This window comes from Pleurodeles waltl, chromosome 11 (genome assembly GCF_031143425.1).
Source record: "Pleurodeles waltl isolate 20211129_DDA chromosome 11, aPleWal1.hap1.20221129, whole genome shotgun sequence".
Taxonomy (NCBI): Eukaryota; Metazoa; Chordata; class Amphibia; order Caudata; family Salamandridae; genus Pleurodeles; species Pleurodeles waltl.
Genome location: NC_090450.1, coordinates 631861461 through 631883169, shown reverse-complemented (window position 1 = coordinate 631883169; position 21709 = coordinate 631861461). Strand labels below are relative to the sequence as shown.

The following is a 21709-nucleotide window of genomic DNA, read 5'->3' as shown; positions in this document are numbered from 1 at the left end:
CCCTTCCCTGCCAAAGTCCAAGAAAGAGCTATCAACCAACAGCTCTCTGAACACCCAGAAAAACAATCTACTAGATGTCTCCCAAGCAGGATTCCATGCCAACCACAGCAGCGACACCGCACTGATTACCGCAACAGAAGACATCAGAGCCCTCCTTGACCGTGGAAAGAAAGAACCCCTAATCCTCTTTGACTTTTCAGCAGCTTTTGACACTGTCTCCCACCACACCCTTATCACCCGATTCCACCACCTTGAAATTCAGAGCAATGCCTTCAAATGAATCTGCGCCTTCCTCACAGGATGCACCCAAAGAATCCACCCACCTCCTTTTACCTCAGAACCCAAGAACATCATATGCGGCATTACCCAAGGGTCCTCTCTCAGACCCACCCTGTTTAACACGTACATGACACCACTGGCAGACACCATCCGCATCCACGGACTCAACATCATCTCATATGCCGACAACATGCCATTCCATCATCTCACTCTCTGAGAACCACACCACTTCAAGAGCCAACTTCAGCAATAACATGACCAATGTTGCCAAATGGATGAGATCCAACTGCTTGAAACTGAACACTGACAAGACAGAAGTGATAATTTTCAGAAATAACGCACACCCGTGGGATGACACCTGGTGGCCCGCCACTCTTGGGCAAGCCCCAACCCCGACAGACCAGGCCTGCAACCTCAGCATCATCATCAACAGTGGACTCACACTCAAACTACAGATGAACCCAGTTGCAGCCTCCTGCTTCCTCCTCTTCCACATGCTACAAAAGATTTTCAGATGGATTCCCATAAACGCCAGAAGAACGGTAACCCAGGTCCTCATTACCATCAGACTGGACTCCGGAAACGCAGTCTACGTCGGAGTCACCACCCAACTGCTTAACTGGCTCCAAACTATACAGAACTCTGCAGCAAGACTCATTCTAGATCTTCCTAGAAATACCACCATCAGCCTGCACCTCACAAGCCTACACTGGCTGCTTGTGCATAAGAGATGCAAATTCAAGGTCCTGACCCTAACATTCAAAGCTCTCCACAACATAGTTGCGGGGGGCCGTTCCTTCTCCTACCTCACCACCAAGGCCTGGAATGACCTCCCCCTCCACCTGCGAACCACTCACTCCCTTCCCGACTTCAAAAAACGACCTCAAGTCCTGGCTATGAGACAAGAGTTTGCCAGTATGCAGCATCACACCCCTGCACTTGGAAACCCCTCAGGGTGATAAGCTGAGCTCTACAAATACTGACTGATTGATCGGGGGACAGACTTTGGCCCCATGCTTAAAGTGCATTCAGTTTACAACACAGTTGTATATGTTCAAAGTTCCAAAACCTTTGTTAATAGAGGCATCAACAATGTAATTATTTTAGGTTAAACCTTTATTTCTTCATGTCTGCAAGTTTTAGTTGATGTCAACATATTATGCAACTAAAAATTGCAACCAAATCATATTTCAACATAATTTCTTCCTCTGTGCTTGATGAATGATATGTTCTTAGTTCTGTTGCTTTGATCACTAAGTTGATTCCAAGAAGTAATATACATTTTAATATGAGATAATTGTTTTGTACATTCCTCGCATCCTTCCTTATTCTTAGGTTGCAGTCAAATTGCCCCCGCTTTCATTCTTAACAGATTACTGTATTATCAAGATGCCCGTTATACAGCTCCTGGAAACATTTGGATCACAATGGTCCAGCCAAAATAATGTTTCATGTTTACCGCTTTGTGCTATTTTATTGCCAGCCATGGATCGAGTATTATAGTTTCCACATACCTGATCAAATTTAAATTAAAGCATTAATTTGCCCGCCCCTCTGCCAACAGCAGATAGACGTGTTGAAGAAACCTCACAAAATGTGTCATGCAGGTATCAATACCCAACTGGAGCTTGTACCCAGTCAAAGGCAGGTATTTCGCGGCAGAGGATATCAACAGCAGTAAGGAGCTCAGAAAAGGCACAATCAGGTGCCTAAATTGCTGAACTTGACAAAGTAGAAGTCCACGTTGCATATTAGCTTTTAGCTTCTGACCAGCATTACTTTATCTCCCAGGTCCTTAAATTGTAAAAATATTTAATGTTAAAAGTGTGCATTGCAATACCGTATGCTATGTAATAGGCCCATATATTACCTACCATCTTTACCAGCTCTCTCTGGGACAGATTCACAAAACGTACACTCGCAGACTTATGCTTTCATAAATTTGTACCTTTCTTGTAAATCTCAAAGAGCTCCAGGAGTGTTTCAGGAATGATGAGACTGTCTCATTGTTTTACAATTATATTTATTTCACAATGGAGTGTACAGCAATACATTGGCACTTTTCAGCATTGATGTTTTTCATAGCTTCTCTACAGGTAAAATTGTTTTATCTGCATAGAGACCCCTTCACCTGTACCGCCCCCCACCTCTTTTAGACTTGATCCCTGTGCTGTTCTATTTTAAATAAACGTACTCTTCGTTTGAGTAAAAGTTTCAGCCAAATCCACAGTAGTAATATGTCTGACAAATGTTTGGGAACATGCATAAACTTAGTTATTTGTAGGTATCTACTTGCTTTGCCAGGTAACTCTGCGCTGGAACTCCCACAAACTACTCATGTGAGTTGATTTATCAACAGAGAAAATGCAACCACAATGGTGAAATTTTAATTGTCAGTAAAATCTGGTGACAAGGGCAAACTCATGTTTTGTGAATCACTGACATGACGTTGTGCTCGTAGTTCACAATATTTATGTACCCAAGGATCATCTTGGAGCACAAATACACTTTATCTAGTCCGCCTTAACGTTTTTGCCTGCAACACTCCATTAACGTACTACTGTGCAACCTACCACCTTTGTGACAGGAATACTCCATTTGCAAACTGATGCATTTATTACATGAGCATCAGAGCACAGGAGACACATTACAATTTCAATTACTTATTTCAATGAAAAAAGATTTATGTTCATACAAATTCTGGAAATTGTTCTAAAAGGGCTGGAGACTGCCCAACCGTAATATTTTTTTGTTTTCCAAATTTAAATTTGAATGTCTTTGTAGACGTGTGTTTAATGTCACCAATATAAAATGCTGTGATGTTCCAACCTATCACAGAGATAGGGGATTCAACCCAGTTCAGGGGAATGAATAAAGAGGTTTTACTTTAAGCCTAAAAAATCCCTCAATCACCATAGATTCTTACCTAGTTCATATTTGATGCCCAGCATTCATCATGTTGCCTTACATTTCTTTCAATGTTGATTTTCTTCGAGGAAGTGTTTTCGAGTCACGGGATTGAGTGACTCCTCCTCCTCGGCTCCATTGCGCATGGGCATCAACTCCATTGTTAGATTGTTTTCCCGCAGAGGGTAAAGGAAGGAGGAGAGTATATAGGTATGAAGTAAAAGATGTCCATGCTAATGAAAATGTATCTACATATGTACAAATGTTTGTAACTTAAACGACTACAGGATCCCGGGAGGAGGGAGGGTGCATGTGAATCTGCAGCAGAACATGCCACAGACAGATGTACACTGGGTAAGTGACATTTTCCGTTCGATGGCATGTGTAGCTGCAGATACACATGCTGTGCATAGACTACAAAGCAGTTTGTCCTCCCATAAATGAGCAGTGGTTAGCCTGTAGGAGTTGAAGTTGTTTGAAATAATGTTCTTAGTACAGCTTCGCCCACAGTGGCTTGTTGTCGTGATAATACGTCTACACAGTAGTGTTTAGTGAATGTATGTGGTGTTGACCAAGTGGCTGCTTTACATATTTCAGCCATTGGTATGTTCTCTAAAAAAGCCATTGTCGCACCTTTTTTCCTTGTAGAATGTTCTTTAGGGGTAACTAAAAGCTGTCTTTTTGCTTTAATATAGCATATTTGGATGCATCTTACAATCCATTGTGCTAAGCCTTGTTTTGATATGGGATTGCCTGTATGAGGTTTTTGGAAAGTGACAAATAGTTGTTTTGTCTTTCTAAAGGGTTTAGTTCTATCTATATAGTACATTAATGCTCTTTTGATGTCTAATGTATGTAAAGCTCTTTATGCCAGAATCTGGTTGAGGAAAGATTGGCACTTCCACTGTTTGATTTATATGAAATGATGATACAACTTTTGGGAGAGATTTTGGGTTTGCTCTTAGTACAACTTTATGCCTGTGTGCTTGGAAGAAAGGTTCTTTAAGAGTAAAGGCTTGGATTTCACTTACTCTCCTTAAAGAAGTAATTGCCACTAGGAAGGCAACCTTCCATGTTAGAAATTGAATTTGGCACGAGTGCTTAGGTTCAAATGGTGGTCCCATAAGTTGTGTAAGCACTATATTTAGATTCCAAGAAGGAACTGGTGGTGTTCTGGGTGGAATGATGCGTTTTAAACCTTCCATGAAAGCTTTAATGACTAGAACTCTAAATAAAGAGCTATGTTGTATATTTTGTAAATATGCTGAAATTGCAGTAGATTATTTTTTATTGAAGAGAATGCTAAATTTGATTTTTTTTAAATGAACTAAATAACATACAATATCTTGTATTGATGCTGTAAGAGGGTCTATATTTTTAGTTTGACAGTAATAGACAAATCTTTTCCATTTGTCTGCATAGCACTGTTTAGTAGTGGGTTTTCTTGCTTGCTTAATAACTTCCATACATTCTGATGGGAGTTGTAAATATCCAAACTCTATGACCTCAGGAGCCAAATTGCTAGATTGGGTGTCTTGGGATTTGGATGCCTGAGTTGACCTCTGTTTTGTGTTAACAGATCTGGTCTGGATGGGAGCTTGGAGTGTGGTACTACCGACAGATCAAATAATGTTGTGTACCACGGTTGACGTGCCCATGCTGGTGCTATGAGTATCATGTTGAGTGAAGTTTGACGCAACTTGTTGACTAGAAACGGAGGGAATGGGAGAGGGGGAAAAGCATATGCAAATATCCCTGACCAATTGATCCATAAAGCATTGCCCTTGGATAGGGGATGTGGGTGTCTGGATGCAAAGTTTTGGCATTTTGTGTTTTCGCTTGTTGCAAACAGGTCTATGTTTGGTGTTACCCACTTTTGAAAGTATTTTTGAAGTACTTGAGGATGAATCTCCCATTCGTGAGTCTGTAGAAGATTTCTGCTTAGGATATCTGCCAACTGATTGTCTATCCCTGGAATGTATTGTGTCAAAAGATGAATTTGATTGTGGATTGCCCATTTCCACATTTTCTGGGCTAGAAGGGACAGTTGGGATGAATGTGTCCCTCCCTGTTTGTTGAGATAATACATGGTTGTCATGTTGTCTGTTTTGATGAGAACATTATTCTGTGTGAGAAGAGGTTGAAAGGCTTTGAGTGCTAGAAAGACAGCTAATAACTCCAAGAGGTTTATGTGTAGCTGTTGGTGTTTGACATCCCATTGCCCTTGAATGTTGTGATTGTTTAGGTGAGCTCCCCAACCAATCATTGATGCATCTGTTGTGATTATGGTCTGAGGCACAGGGTCTTCAAATGGCCGCCCTTTTTTTTTAGATTTGTGGAATTATACCACTGAAGGGACATGTACGTTTGGCGGTCTATCAACACTAGATCTTGAAGTTGACCGTGTGCCTGTGACCATTGTTGTGTAAGGCACTTTTGTGAATACCATTTTAGCTGTTGTTATTCCAAAGGGCAACACTTTGAACTGGTAGTGTTTTCCCTGAATGACAAACCTGAGATATTTTTTGTGTGCAGGATGGACCCACTTGTCTGTGGTAATACTTTGCCAATTTGTGTGGAACTGTTGTAGTCTTCCCCCCCACAGGAGAGGTGTGAAGTGGAAGGGAATGAGAGAAGTCACGGTTTTGGGTGCTGTGGAGGCTGCTTAGAGGCCTGAAATGTCCCTCTATTTCTTGGGTACTGTCCCCTATATGTGTCCCTAAAACTACCCAGTCTGAAACCACCTCGAAACTGAGGTTTTCGAAAGGACTCCCTGTATGGTGCAGTGTAGAGTGCATCCATTGCCTTTGCTGTGTCAGAGTCCTTTCTCAAATTTTCTATGGCTGTGTCTACTTCTGGCCCAAAAAGATGTTTTTTATCGAACGGCATATTTAACACAGCCTGCTGTATTTCTGGCTTGAATCCAGTAGATCTGAGCCATGCGTGCCTGCGTTTAGTGACTGCAGTATTGACACTTCTAGCAGCGGTATCTGCTGCATCTAGGGCAGATCGTATTTGATTGTTAGTAATGGCTTGCCCTTCCTCCACTACTTTTTGTACCCTTTTCTGGTGTTCTTTGGGGAGATGCTGGATTATGTCTTGCATCTTGACCCAATGGGCTCTGACGTAGCAAGCTAATAGTGCTTGCGAGCTGGCTATTCTCCACTGATTTGCAGCCTGGGACACACCTCTTTCCCCTACAGCATCAAATTTCCTGCTCTCTTTATCAGGAGGGGGTGTATCTCCTGAGGACTGACTATTTGCTCTCTTCCTGGCAGCGCTAACTACCACAGAATCAGGAGGTACCTGATGGGTGATATAATCAGGGTCAGAGGGTGCAGGTTTATATTTTTTCTCTATCCTAGGTGTTATGATGCGTGCTTTAACAGGTTCACTAAATATCTGATCCGCATGTTTTACCATGCCTGGGCGCATCGGGAGGCATTGATACTTGGAATGTGTTGAGGATAGAGTGTTAAATGAGAAATCCTCTTCTAGGAGCTCTGTATGCATGGTGACCCCATGATATGCTGCAGCCCTAGCTATAACTTGGTTATAGACAGTACTATTCTCAGGTGGTGAGGGTTTAGAGGGATAGCTGTCTGGATCGTTACTTGGAATGGGATCTGGGTCATAAAGATCCCATGTATCCACATTGTCTTGTTGTGAGTCATAAGAATGAGTGGGTGACTGCACTGGTGTAGGGCTAGTAGGAGAAGAGGTAGGTAGATGGGGAGAATGAGGAGGAGAAGATTGAGGAGGTGGTGGTTTCTCCTTCTGCTTTGGCACTTTTGCTGGAGGCTGCATAGTGTCCATTTCCTCCTGAAAAGCTAGCTTCCTTTTTGTTTTTAAAGGAGGTGCTGTCAGAATTCTCCATGTTTCCTTATGGATGTGGATCCTGGATTGCCTTTCATCCACAACTTCTAGTATTGGTTGTACCTCTAACTTCTCTACAGAGGTTTTGTGGCTTTAAGTCTCTTTGAAAGTCCATGTTCCTCTGTATAAGTTGGCCTTTTCTGCTCTGAAGCGTGCTTTTTCGGGATAGAAAAAGATGACGAGGACAAAGGTTTCGGCTCCGAAACTGTTTTTTTTATTTTCGACCCCGAAAAATGGTGTCTAGTGGAGTCGGAAACTGAGCTCTTTGTTGTCTCTGACGTTTTCGTAGGAGTGGCCTTTTTTGGTGCAGAACTGGTAAGTTGGTCACCGCCAATCTTTTTTCGGGCCAAGCCATGGCCTTCCGGCAGTGGCGTACCCAAGACCTTGAGCTTTTTCTTTTGTGAGGGTGCAGGGGCAGACGTACTCACATGTTGGGCTACTGTGACTGGTCTGTCTTCTTCTGATTCCTGCTCGGACTCAGAATCTCGAACTGAGACTGCGGTCTGCATCAGTTATTCTTCTTCTACGTCAAGATGTTCATCGCTTCTCGACGCCATTTCGAGTCTTCTTGCCCTTCTGTCTCGAAGAGTCTTTTTTTATCAGAAGGATCGACGGGCCTCACAGTTTTCTTCCTGATGGTCTGGGGAAAGGCAGAGGTTGCAAACCAGATGCTGGTCTGTGTATGGGTACTTCGCGTGGCACTGAGGACAGAATCAGAATGGAGTCCGATCCATGAGGCTTCCATGCAGTCAGCCCGAATAGGCCCAAGTTGGGCACGCGCGCCCCAAAGGGTGAACAAAGTTGTTTTCCTGACGGCACTGCTGTGTCGATGGAAGGATGTTAACCCGATCGATACAATACCGATAAAAGAGAGCTTTACAGAGTTTTCCGAATCGAAATCTCGTAGCGAGAGGAAACACGTCCGAACCCGACGGCGGAAAGAAAACAATCTAACAATGGAGTTGATGCCCATGCGCAATGGAACTGAAAAGGAGGAGCCACTCGATCCCGTGACTCGAAAACACTTCTTCAAAGAAAAATAACTTGTAACACTCTGAGCCCAACACTAGATGGTGGACAACTAATGCACAGCATGTGTATCTGCAGCTACACATGCCATCAAACATATATAGACATACATACATATATTACCTAGTGGCAGTCTCAATTAGGTAGTTACAGGTTAGGACCTAGTTTCCATAGGAAAGGCGTTTTTGACTTGCCTATATCTTTGGCACCATTTGACAAATCTTAAAGAAATTTTCCAAAAGCAAAAAAAGTGTTACGATGATTCTTGTTGCGCATGGAAAGTTTCTGGGTGATCCATTAAGCAGCAGCTGAGTAAAAGGGGGCTCAAAAAAGGTTGTGTTTGCCATGTTAATTTCCATAGGATTTTTTAGACACAACTACAGGCCAAACCACTGGACGGAATTACACCAAATTTGGCAGAAAGCGAGCTGTTGGTACGCAGATCACGTTTATTTGGAGTAAATCTGTTCAGTAGTTTTTGAAAAATTTAGGGTAATTCAAATTTGTATATCTCTGGCTGTGAAGTATTCACGAACAAAGACAAGGCCGTGTAGGAAAATACACAGCTCTGAATGGCTGCCAAAACTTGAAACCAGGAAGTGTTGACAGCCATCTTGGGACCCTGCTTGAGCCGAGTCCCAAAAAAAAAGTAAAAATAAAGTAAAAGGGGCTGGGTAGAGACACCCTGAACCCTTAGCACTGGTGGTGGGGTCCGAGAGGGACCCTCCCCCCCTCAGAGCAAGAAACCTTTTTTTTAAATTAGATTTTTGCAGCAAGTTCGCGAGATTCACAAATTTGCGACAGCACGTTCTAACTTCTGCACTTTACTATACATTACTTCATGCACAGGATACTTACTTTCGGATTACACTTTATATGATCTCTCCAGTATTGTACTGGGACTAGATGGTCCTGGGAAACTTGTCAGTGTTAACCAGCTGTATACGTAGCAAGCACAGTGTTAGAGATGCGCATAACACTTTAAAATTGTGCGCTGTACCGAGCACTTTCAACTTTTGCACCTTTTAAGGGACACACAGGATACCGCAGTTATAGATGGCATTGTACATGTAACATCTAAAATAGTAAGTTCAATGTAAGAGATGTACATGACATTTTGAACTGTGTGCTGTATCAAGCTCTTAGTCATTTAGACTCTTAAGGGATATATGGGATACCCTAACGATATAAGCACCGTACATGTCCCACTTTGCTTTGTACGGAGATGGTATGATCTTAGAAATGTATTATATTATGATTACTGTTAACTAATTTATGCTGTGGATGTGTATATGTAGATAAACAGAGCAGTACCTCTCTACAGTGTTTGGTAAACTAATCAAGAACCATCTGTGATGGTGTTAACATGATTTATAGTACTTTACTAAATTGAATGTTATGGAGAGTGGGATGAGATCATACACAATTCCTACAATGACGATGAAGTTATGTGGGGTATGACTAGAAGTATTATGTTGCCTAAATTAAATGCCATAGGATGATATCATACAAAAATCACAATGATATATTCCCTTAGGATGAGTTCTTAAGTATCATATTGCCCTTTAGCATGTTATGAAACGTTAAAAAAAAATTAAAAAAAATCGGTTGAGACATCAACTTAATTCATGTTTTATAAAGTTACACTTTTTTTAAGAGTCTTTGCACAACTGGTGCTTTACCATGATAATTATGGAGTGACTTACATTATGATTGTGAATCCACAGTCAGAAATGAGAAAGAATTGCACCTGAGCCTTCTGTAATAAGAGAAATATGGAGGACGACTTGAGAGCTCTTTGTGAAATGGTTGTTTGCAGTCAGGCACTTTTTATTGGTGGTGGGGTTGGGTATTGTCCCTTTAAATACACTGTGCACTTTGTCAACTTTATGGCCAGTTGAATGCTCCAGCCGAAACACGTTGCCAGACTCGCACTGTTGGCACTTTGGATGATGAAATTATAGAATACAAGTGTTTGCCTTGCTCAACCTGTCTGTCTGTCTGTCTATCTATCTTCAATAAAAAAAACTAAAGGTTACAGGGATGTTGTAGTTAGGTTCTGAATTTACTCATACAAAACCAAAGAAATTCAGGAGTTACAGTTAGAGTTCTTTCAAGTAACTAAAAGTCTCACCCTAAGATAACTAGTGACCTCGCCATTCACAGTTGTCTCATCAGTAATTTTATTGCAAATGTTGCAGTGAAAATATGAAAGATGGCATAGAATATGTCATCAATGATATAAAATGTGGATTAATTAGATGCAGAGCACCCTGGGACACAGTAGGAGCCGGCCCTGGGGGTGTCGTGGTCTCCAGGGCTATCACTGGCTCCAAGAGATTATCCCGGGGTGGTGGTGGTCCCTGGGGCGGCAGGGTCCCCTAAGGACCCTCTTTCTTTTTTTTAAATATTTGTCCTGGGGGGTGGAGGCCCCTGGGACAAATAAATTACTTTCTGCCCCAAGGGGTGGTGGTCTCAGGTTGGAGGAGGGGCTCCCCCCCCCAATTGCGGTATAATTTACACCACCCTGGCAACGGAAGGGGGTGCCAGGCCCCTCAGCATTTTTACAAGTGAATGCTCGGGGAGGTGGATGGGGTCACACAAAAAATGTTATGCCCCTGGGACCTTGCCCACCCGGAGGCCTATAAGAAAACAAGTTCTCTGGGATTCCCCCCCTTCCCCACATCCACCAGAACGAAGGGGTCAGGGTGACTCTACTCTGCCACATCATCTTTTTTTTTATTTTTATTTTTTACTTTTTCTCTGGGGCTCACCTCAAGCTGAGTCCCAAATTGGCTGCCAACACGTCCCGGTTTGAAATGTTGGCAGCTAATCAAAGCTATGCATTTCTCTGCACAAGCTCGTCTTTGTTCACGAATGCTTCACGGCCAGAGATCTACACATTTAGATTTCCCTAAATTTCTCAAAAGGTACTGAACAGATTTACACCAAATAAGTGAAAGACTAATCTGCATACCGACAGCTAGCTTTCTGTCACATTTGGTGTAATTCCGTCAAGTGGTTCGGTCTGTAGTCGTGTCTACACGATCCTATGGGAATTAACATGGGAAACGCAACTTTTTTGAGTCCTCTTTTTCTCGGCTCCTGATTGACGGATCACCCCGAAACTTTCTGTGCGCAACAAGAATCACCGCAACACTTTTTTTTTTTGGGGGGGGTGGATTTCGTGAAGATTTGTCAAACGGCGTCAAAGATGTAGGCAAGTCAAAAAAATGCTTTTTCTATGGAAACTTGGCCCTAACTATAACTATGCTATATATCTATATACACACACACTGAAAAAACCAAAGGTTACAGGGGTGTTGTAGTAAGGAAATAGAATTAACAAAACAATAGAAATTCCCTTTACAAGACCTTGGAAATTCAGCAGTTATAATTAGTTATTTCAAGAAACTATAACTCGTGGTCTATGGTAATTCTAACTTGCGCCCCCACAATGCATAGTTTTTTCATAATTAATTTGACTACTAATGCTTCATTGATAGTTTTAATTACGTTATAAAAGTTGATTGCTCTATTATCTGGAGTAATTAGCAGTGCATGGCAAGGGTGAAATTCTGTGAATTTCTATGTTTTTTTTAACGTAAAGTAATTTTCATTACTATTTGTCAATCCAACCACCGCCACGCATAGCCCTCAACCTTCAGTGTACGGGTCTGATTCCTCAACCACTAGGCCAAAAGTGATCCCTTAGCATATATAGTGCATTCTTCCTGAGGGAGGTGGCAGTCCCTGGGGCAGTGCGCGGGGTGGGGAAGGGGCACACGCCCCCCGTATACAATTAAAATCATCCCTGGGGGAATGGCAGTCCCCAGGGCAACCTCCCCCCCGCCCCCCCACCCCCCACCTCAATCACGCACACAGTGTATTCTGTCCAGGGAAGGTGGCAGTCCATGGAGTTGTGGGGGGATGAGGGGGGAAGGGGGGAGTCCTAGCATTTTCTTTGTTATCGCCCTGTGGGGAGGTGGCGGTTCCCCAAGGTGGGGGGCCCTTCTAACCCCTCCTTTTAAAAGCCCCCAATGCCCCAGGACGTCGCCAATGAGGGGCTAACAAAAAGAAAAGGGCGGGAAGGTACCCTTTTTTTTTTAACGTCAGAAATATCTGCCGATCTGGAGCTGCAGATTTTTCTGACATTTTCTTTAAAAATACGCTTTTTAGTCCTGGCGGGGTCCCTCTGGGACCCCAGCACCAGAGCTAAGGAGTCAGGGTGACCCTACGCTGGCCCCTTTTCTTTTCTTTTTTAAATCTTTTTTTTGTGGGTCTCGGCTGAAGCCGGGTCCCAAGATGGCTGCCAACACTTCCTTGCTGAAGTGCTGGCAGCCAATCAGATATCAGCATGGGGACAGTTGGTTCTGCTGAGCATCTGGGTCCCTATATATCTATATTTTTTTTACTCTAATTTCTCCAAAACTACTGAACTGATTTACACCAAATCACAAAAAGTGTGCTTTCTGACCCACAGCTAGCTTTTTGCCAAATTCATTGTAATTCGGTTCAGCGGTACGGGCTGTAGTCATGGTCAAGAATTTGAAAAATCCCATTGACATAGAATGGGGAAAGTGTTTTGGGACTCCCTTTTTTATCTCAGTCCCCGCTTGACAGTTCACCCTGAAACTTTCAAGGCAGCAGATGAACTGACCAAAGTATAAGTTTTGAAGATTTCGTGAAGATACGTTAAACAGCACCAAAGTTATTGTCAAGTTTTTTTGCAGATGTCTTCATTAAGTAAATAATTCGCGCTTGCACAAAGATAGCTGAGCACACTTAACAGAAATAAAACTAACTCTAGAAAAGTCATTTCACACAGTGCTCAGAACATTCGATAGCTGACATTGTGATTAGAAACTGTCTAGGTAGATGTGAAAGGGCTGCAGTGGAATTCCAATTAATTTGAAGCTGCTGCAACATTTAATATTGAAAATAAGATGCTTGGGGTTGGTGAAGAAAAAGAACCCAGCAGGCTGTAACCCTGAGCTGAGAGGAAAACCAAAGGTTAATAGGGTTGGACATATTTCAGATACAGTTAACTTGGAGCATGCTGGAAGGGCAAAAGTGGTCAACCTGTGACTTTTTAGAAAAGCTCTGTGAGTAGGTAATAATAAGGCATTCTCATCCCTTTTTAAGCACCCTAAGTTAAACTTAGATGAGTGACTTACAACATAGAGCTTGTGCCAGATGACAGCCCACTCTCGCAGCGTGGTGGTGAGTTCTTGAACAAGGGGAACTTCGCTGGGAATGACCGTTTCATGCTTCCTAAAAAGGAAAAGAGGTTGAAAATGGCCCATCAGAGATGCAATGGTAAGTAGACTAGCAAACATCTTGCACCCCATTTTATTCATGTTAGCCTGATGCTGCACAAGGGATATCCCATTTCTACATAGTTGCACAATGTACTTTTCTTTTGTTCCACATGTAGGCTGTCGCTACTTACATGATTTGTCTTGGTGAACTAAGGCACAAAAGCCTGTTGGGAAATTAAGCTAAACATGTGACTGCTCCCTCAACAACTACTCGACTTATCAGTTGCTAACTGCCTCTTGCGCCTTACGCTGGTTTCTCCATAGGCCTGTCTGCCTCTATGGACAGGTGCCTACGCCCCACCTCCCAATTACCTGTACTGGTCTTCTGACCAGCCTAAGACCCTTTTGGACCCAGCCGCCAGCCTCAAGATCCCGCCTCGTTGCGCTCCACCTCCTCCTTTGCTGTTGGTTTTGCACTTCTCGCTTCTGCGCTACTTTCACTCTTGCGCCTCACTGCTCTCCTTTTCCAACCCTTTCATGTGCCTGCTTCTAACTCACTCTCTCCCACTCTTTTCACTCGCTCTCTGGCTTCTCGGCTTCTTGCCTGTTGTCCTCTCATGCTCACATTTTTGTGTCTCTTTCTATGGGCTCTCGCCTTCAGCCCATCTGCCTCATGCACTCTTGGCCTTTTGACCTTCATCTCGCACTCTCCACCGTTCTCGCTTTTCTCCCTTCTGAATTGTGCATCCCTTTCACTCTCGCTTTACCTAGTTTTTGTGCTAGCTTGTTCTTTGCCTAATTCATGTGCCTATCTTGTGCCTGTGACTGTTTTTCTCCTCCTTTCACCTCCATTTCTCTCCTCTCTCCAGGGACTCTCCCACCTCCCCTCTCCTGCGCTTTCCAACCTCCCCTCTTCCCCTTCTACCTACCTGTTTCATCTTGCATCTTCCACATGCCTTCTCCTGTCTTCTGCTTCCTGCCTCTCGATAACCTCTGCATCCACTCTTTTACCTGCCTTTTGCATCCTGCCTCTCTTTAGCCCCACCCCATGCTCCTCCCCCACCCAGGACCAACTTAATGATCACAGCTGTGCGGTCACACTGAAGGCGCACTAAAGGCAAGCCTGTCTGTGACAGTCCATGCCTAGGCTGCGCCCAGCACCACAGACTTATCTGTTTGACCTCGGCTGCTACACATCTTCCTACTTGCAAGCACCTAACATCAGACGCCACCAAAACAGCTGCCTCCAAGCCACACCTCACTTCACACTAGGACCTTTCTCATGTGCTCACTGCCACTTGCATGCTCCTCAACACAAGATCACTCTCTGCGAGAACACCACCGAGGTCTGGGTCCTCATTGAAATGCACTCACCAGACATCCTTGTTTCTCACAGAAACCTCAGTCACCCCGGCATCCACCCCAGCACCACAAGAGACACCTATAAATCCATGGCTGTAGCTCCAGGCAATAACAGTCACTACACGCCCAGAGGAGGCCTCGCAAGCGTCGACCGAGATCATCACATGCAACACTTCCACTAACAAACCCACAGCACTGATGGAACACATGCATTTCCAATTACAAGTCAGCCACACCACAACAATCACAGGCACCACCACATACCAATCACCCAAACCACACACCACCTTCAGCAAACTCCTCATCGACTTCATCGCCCTCACTGCCATCAGATCCGATAATTTCTTACTGCTCAGTGACTTCAACCTTCATGTTGACCAAAGAGACCCAAACTACACCATCCTTCTCAAGAGCCGTGGCAACATTGGGCTCACACAGCTCATCCAAGGTCCAACCCACAATGCAGGACACACTCTCGACCCAGCCATCATATGGTCACCTTCTGGCACCTCACTCCGCTCACACGGACAGATCCCTCTATTGTACACTTGCACGTCAATGATGTACCCCACTCCAGAAAGCCAAAGCCAGGCAGCAACTTCAGGCACGGTTGGAACAAGATAGCAGAGGCAGACTGGACTCACACCCTCACATCCAACCAGCCTGTCCTCCTCGGCAACCTACAGAAAGAAATAACCATGTTTAACAACTATATCTCAGGCTGCACCAACACACTGGCTCCCCCTGAAGGACGTCAGGCAAGCTAGAACAAACATTCAAGCCTACTGGTACACGGAAGACCTGAGAAACTCCAAATGTTACTGTAAGCATCTGAAGAGGAGAGAACCAGCTGAGACACCACCACCTACAAATCTGCCCCTAGAAAATATCATGCTCAGATCAAAGAAGCCGGGAAAGCTTCCCTAGCGCTAAGACTGGAGTCCTGCTCCAACTTCGGCAAAGAACTCTTCAACATTGTTTGAGAATTCTCCAGCCCCACAGCAGCCACCAACACCATCAGTGACAAAATCTCTGTTACAACCTTTCTGACTTTTTCCACAATAAAATACTCAAGATCTACAGTAATTTTGAACCCTAACCCACCTCAGAACACCTCATCGGACAACTGTCCCTCACCGCCAAGAACATCCATCAACCAACAGACTGAAGCCCCCTTACAACAGAAAACACCACTTGTGAGGAACAATGATCAGCGCCAACCTCACCACGATCATTCACACCTCCATCCATAGAGGAACCTTCCCAGATAACTGGAAACACACCAAGGTCAAAGATTTCCTGAGAAAACCTTCAGCAGACTCAGAACAATTCAGCAACTACAGACCTAGCATTCCTGACAAAAGTAATGGAGAAAGAAAGCAACAGGCAACTTTCCACCCACCTAGAGCAGCACCACCTCCTGGACATCACTTAGTCAGGTCTCCGCAGCAACCACAGCTTCGAAACCCCCCTCTTGGCAGCAAAAGACGATATCTGGACCATCATAGACAAAAGGGAAACCACCGCCCTCATCTTCCTCGACCTCTTAGTAGCTCTTGACAATGTATCCCACTGCACCCTCATCTCAAGACTTCACGACTCAGGAATTCAAGGACCAGCTCTGAGATCGATCGCCTCCTTCCTCTCCGACAGAACCCAATGAGTCTGACCTCCCCCCCATACACCTCAGAACCCAAGAAATCCATCTTTGGAGTTCCCTAAGAACCCTTACTCAGCCCAACCCTCTTCAACTTATATGTGGCACCCCTTGCCCGCATCATCAGTGCCCACAAAATCAACATTACCTCCTATGCTGATGACACAGCTCATTCTCTTCCTCACCAATGAGAATAACACCACGAGGACCAACTTCACAAATTGCATGACCAACGTGGCCGCCTGGATGAGCTGTCTAAAACTCAATACTGACAAAACGAAGATCTTGAACTTCAGAAACAAAGAGCTCTCTGTGGGACTCCTTCTGGTGGCCAGCAGAACTCGGATCCACGGCCACCCATACAGACCTCACCAGAAACCTCTGGATCAATCTGGACGCAAACTCACAATATCTAAATAGGGGAAAGGCGTGACCTTTTTCTGCTTCCTCATTCTCAGAAAGCTCCACAAAATATTTAAATGGCTCTCCGCGTACACGAGACACATAGTCACCCAGGCCTTCATAACCAGCAGACTGGACTGCAGCAACACACTCTATGCCGGCATCCCCAACCAGCTCACTCAAAGACTTCAGACCACCCAAAATACCGCCGCCAGCCTCAACCTAGACATGCCCCAAAGAGCTCACATCACTCCCCACCTCACAGAAGTACACTGGTTACCACTCCAGAAACTATGCCAATTCAAGCTGCTCGACTATGCCTAAAAAGCCTTCCATTACCCCAGACCTGCGTACCTTAACAACTGTCTTCAACTCTGCTATCCAACCAGACATCTATGCTTAGCCTCACTTGCTCTTGCACAAGTACTTTACCCCACAGCCGCAAAAACAAGTTGGGAGGATCCTCTTTCTCATATATTGCCCCCAAGACCTGAAATGGCCCCCCGCAACACATCAGGACCTCCCCATACCTACTCAACTTCCGCAAAAAAATGAAGACCTGGCTGTCAACTAGAAGCTCTGCCCGACCTTCACTACTGCTCCAGTGCCTGAATACTCTCATGTGGGATAAGTTAAGCTCTATAAATCGATTTAGCAGAACATAACAAAAGCCATGAATGGACTTAACAATGAGTTACAAGTGTGGCCACCGCTTCTGAAACTTACAGGCTGAGACAGACATGTTACAACTTCTACCTCAGCCCTAAGAGCATTTCGGAGTGGGTGACCTGTTGATTTCTAGGGAGCATGCCCATCCCAACAATTTGGTGTGCAAACTTATCCTTCACCTCTTCCCAAGAAGAAATAGTATCCTTACTATCACAAAGAAAAGTATTTGTACCTGGAAGCCATCTACAACGAACCACTCCCATTTTGCAACACAGGCCAAGAATAACACTATGAAAACCAAAATCTCTAATTCTGAATCCTTTCACGAACACCCCAGATCATTTCTCTGAGGAAAATGGAGGGCATGTGTGATGCCACTTCAACCTCCCAAACACAAGCTCAAAAAGAAAAAAACAGACACTCACTTCAACCTCCCAAACACAAGCTCAAAAAATAAAATAAAAAATAACACACCCACTTCAACCTCACATTTCAATGACCACATCCTCAACACTGTCTCCTCAACATAATCAACTATCAATGCAAACCACCAGTCCAACACAAACCACAATAGGACTGGACCGACCACTCTGCCATCCCTATCTCTCTCTTCAGTGTCCTACCAACTAACTAAAACATGAAAGAGATAATCAAACCTTCAGATCCTTCAGAGACTCCTCCATAGGCAACTTAAAGCTTGAACTGATCTCTCACTATATCAGCTCCACGTCCGATGCCTGCACAATTCTAAACACCTTCAACAATTTTTTTGAAAAGCTACGTGAACATCCACAGCCTATTTACAGTGTGCAAGCCTTCAGCACCCTGGTATTCTAAAGACCTTGCTGACAATAAATGAGCCCTCTACAGACAGGGCGGAAAATGGATGAAAAACTGAACTCCAGAGCACATCTAGATACTGAAATCCCTTCCTGCAACAGTCAGCCAGTTCATCACATCAACCAAAGCAAAGTACTACACCAACTCCATCAATGAAGCCACCAATGAAACTAAAACAGTTCAAAAATCAAGCACTGCATCAACTTCCTCTGAGGCCCACCTATTCCTCACTCCACAGGAAAGTGCAACGCCATCAACAACTTCAGTGAAAAAATGCACAAGATACAACAGCACTTTGAAAATACCAAGCATGCTTCAAACACCCACCCTTTCCCATAGAATCCAGCAATCGTCAGCCCTCAAAGCACTAACTCTTCCAGAGCTCACGCACATACTCAACTACCTCAAAGCAACTTCTAACAAAGATAATGTCTTACCATTGATCTTCATCAAAGCTCTCTCTGGTCACACGCTCTCACCCTCCTTATCATAGTCAATGCCTCCCTCACTTAAGGCATCTTCCTAGCAGCTCTCATGTCAGACCAGATCTTCTCACTCCTTAAGAAATCTATACTAAACCCTGCTGACCTTGCCGCTACCAGCCCGAATCTCAGTGATCAGAACAGTCTCTGAAAAGCAGCCTGTGTTCAACTTCAAGATCACATCAATGCTAACCATTTCCTGCACGACTACCAGCCTGGATTCAGCTCATTCTGCAGCATGGAGACTGGTGCCTTAAATAATGTATACCATGCTTTCTTGACCACAGAGGAAGATTACACTCGGCGCCGTATATTGCTGGACCTTGCAGGTGCCTTCAATATAGCCGACCATCCCACCCGTGCCCTGGAGTCTTCAACAGGATTCACTACCAATGTCTTTCACTAGTTGTCCTCCTACATTTCCAACCAACCCCAGTTTGTTCACATGAGCATCTCCAACTCACAAAAGATCCCTTTCACCTGAGGAGTCCCCTACGGTTCCATACTGTTTCAGGTCATTTTCAAACTTTACACAGAGATGCTTGGTACTCTGCTCACAGATAATGGCATCAAGATTCACCAATATGTCAATGACGAACGAGTTACTTACCTTCGGTAACGACTTTTCTGGTGGATACATTAGCTACCTGTGGATTCCTCACCTGATGAATACTCCCATGGCGCCAGCATTCGACGGAAATCTTCTTACTAGTCTCTGCACGTCGAAGAGGACGTCACTCTAGCCCACGCGACGCCGTCTGACGTCATACAGGCAATAAGAGGTCCTCGCCGACGTGCCGATGACAGTACCAACATTTTTTACGTGCATGAGAATAATAATAACCCAATGTAATGAAAGAGCAAAGCAACATCTCTTAATATTGTAAATCACACAACATTGCAATAAAATAGCTGTAGATTTAATATAACCTTCTTTTTTTTTTTTTTTTTTTTTTTTTTTTTAAACAAATAAATATATTTATACATACGAATCATGTATATACACAATATATATAGATTTATATATAAATATACACATATATACAAATATCATATATGCAAAATGTATTGCAACTTTGAAGACCAAAAGGAGCACACTCAAGGATTGCTTGGAGAGACCAAAAAGGCAACGGGGAGGCGGGTGGGACCGTGAGGAATCCACAGGTAGCTAATGTATCCACCAGAAAAGTCGTTACCGAAGGTAAGTAACTCGTTCTTCTGATGGATACAACTACCTGTGGATTCCTCACCTGATGAATAGAGTCCCAAAGCAGTACCACGCCCGGCGGTGGGTGCCTAAATGGTCAAACCAAGAAATCCTGCAGCACTGACCGTGCAAAATGACCGTCCCTTCTGACCTCAGAGTCCAAACAGTAATGTTTCACAAAAGTGTGAAGGGACGACCAAGTTGCGGCCTTGCAGATGTCGACCACAGGAACACCCCTGGCCAAGGCCGAAGAGGCCGACTTAGCTCTGGTGGAGTGAGCTCTAATGCCCTCAGGCGGATCCTTCTTTGCCAAAGAGTAACAGATTTTAATGCAAAGAACAACCCACCTGGAGAGTGTTCTCTTGTGGACTGCCTTTCCTCTCCTCTTGCCCACGTATCCGACAAACAGCTGATCCTCCAGCCTGATATCCTTCATTCTGTCGATATAGAAGCTCAACGCCCTTTTTGCGTCCAGGCGATGTAGTCTTTCTTCCTCCTTTGAAGGATGAGGCGGAGGATAAAACGTGGACAAAGTGATTGTCTGAGCCAAATGGAAGGGTGAAACAACCTTCGGAAGGAAAGCAGCCTTGGTCCTCAACACCACCTTATCCCCATAAAACGTTATATAAGGGGGTTTAACCGATAAGGCCTGCAACCCACTCACTCTCCTTGCAGATGTTATAGCTACCAGGAATACTGTTTTAATAACCAAATACCTTAAGGGGCAAGAATGCATAGGCTCAAAAGGGGACCCCATAAGGAAAGTCAGGACCAAGGACAAATCCCATTGAGGCATAACGAATGGTTTTGGAGGATATTGATTCAGAAGACCTTTCAAGAATCTGAGAACAATAGGGGATTTAAATAACGATGGTTGGTCTGGAAGACAAATGAAGGCTGACAAGGCCGACAAATAACCCTTAATGGTAGCCACTGTACAACCTTTCTGCGCTAGAGACAGTGCAAAAGACAAAACATGTGACAGATGAGCATGTAAGGGATCAATCTGTCTCTCTCCACACCACATAACAAATTTAGACCACCTATTAGCGTAGATAGATTTAGTGGAGTGTCGCCTGGCCGCTAAGATAACATCCACTACATCAGGCGGGAGATAGAAGGAACTCAGGTTTCCCCGTTCAATCTCCAAGCATGTAGGTAAAGACTCTGGAGGTTGGGGTGTAAAACCTGCCCCTGCGACTGCGAGAGGAGGTCTGCCCTGAGAGGGAGACGGAGCGGAGGGCACAGTGAGAGTTGGAGAAGGTCGGAGTACCATACCCTCCTTGGCCAATCCGGAGCTATTAAGATGACTTGGGCCCGGTCTTGGCGAATTTTCCTCAACACTCGAGGAATCAAGGGTATGGGGGGAAACGCGTAAAGCAACTGGTCGCACCAGGTTATCTGAAACGCGTCCCCCAACGCTCCCTGCATCGGATACTGGAGGCTGCAGAATAACGGGCAATACGCGTTCTCCCGAGTGGCAAACAGATCTATCCGAGGAAACCCCCACATCTGGAAGATTAAACAGACTTGATCTGGATGGAGACGCCACTCGTGGTCTGCCGAGAATTGGCGACTGAGACTGTCCGCACGTACATTCAAGACCCCGGCCAGATGATTTGCCACCAAGCAAATCTGATGGTCCTTTGCCCAGGACCATAGCCGAAGAGCTTCTCTGCAGAGAAGGTACGACCCTACTCCTCCCTGTTTGTTTATGTACCACATCGTGGTAGTATTG

The 21709-nt window shown here is 44.4% G+C and overlaps 1 protein-coding gene across 1 annotated transcript in view; it reads right to left on the bottom strand.

Annotated features, from left to right (window-relative positions):
* Positions 1–21709, bottom strand: part of DOCK5 (dedicator of cytokinesis 5) — a 799955-nt gene that overhangs the window by 520772 nt on the left and 257474 nt on the right. Inside the window, exon 5 of the mRNA XM_069214140.1 lies at positions 13269–13365. Coding sequence (XP_069070241.1) covers positions 13269–13365 — 97 coding nt within the window. The remainder of the gene's footprint in view (positions 1–13268; positions 13366–21709) is intronic.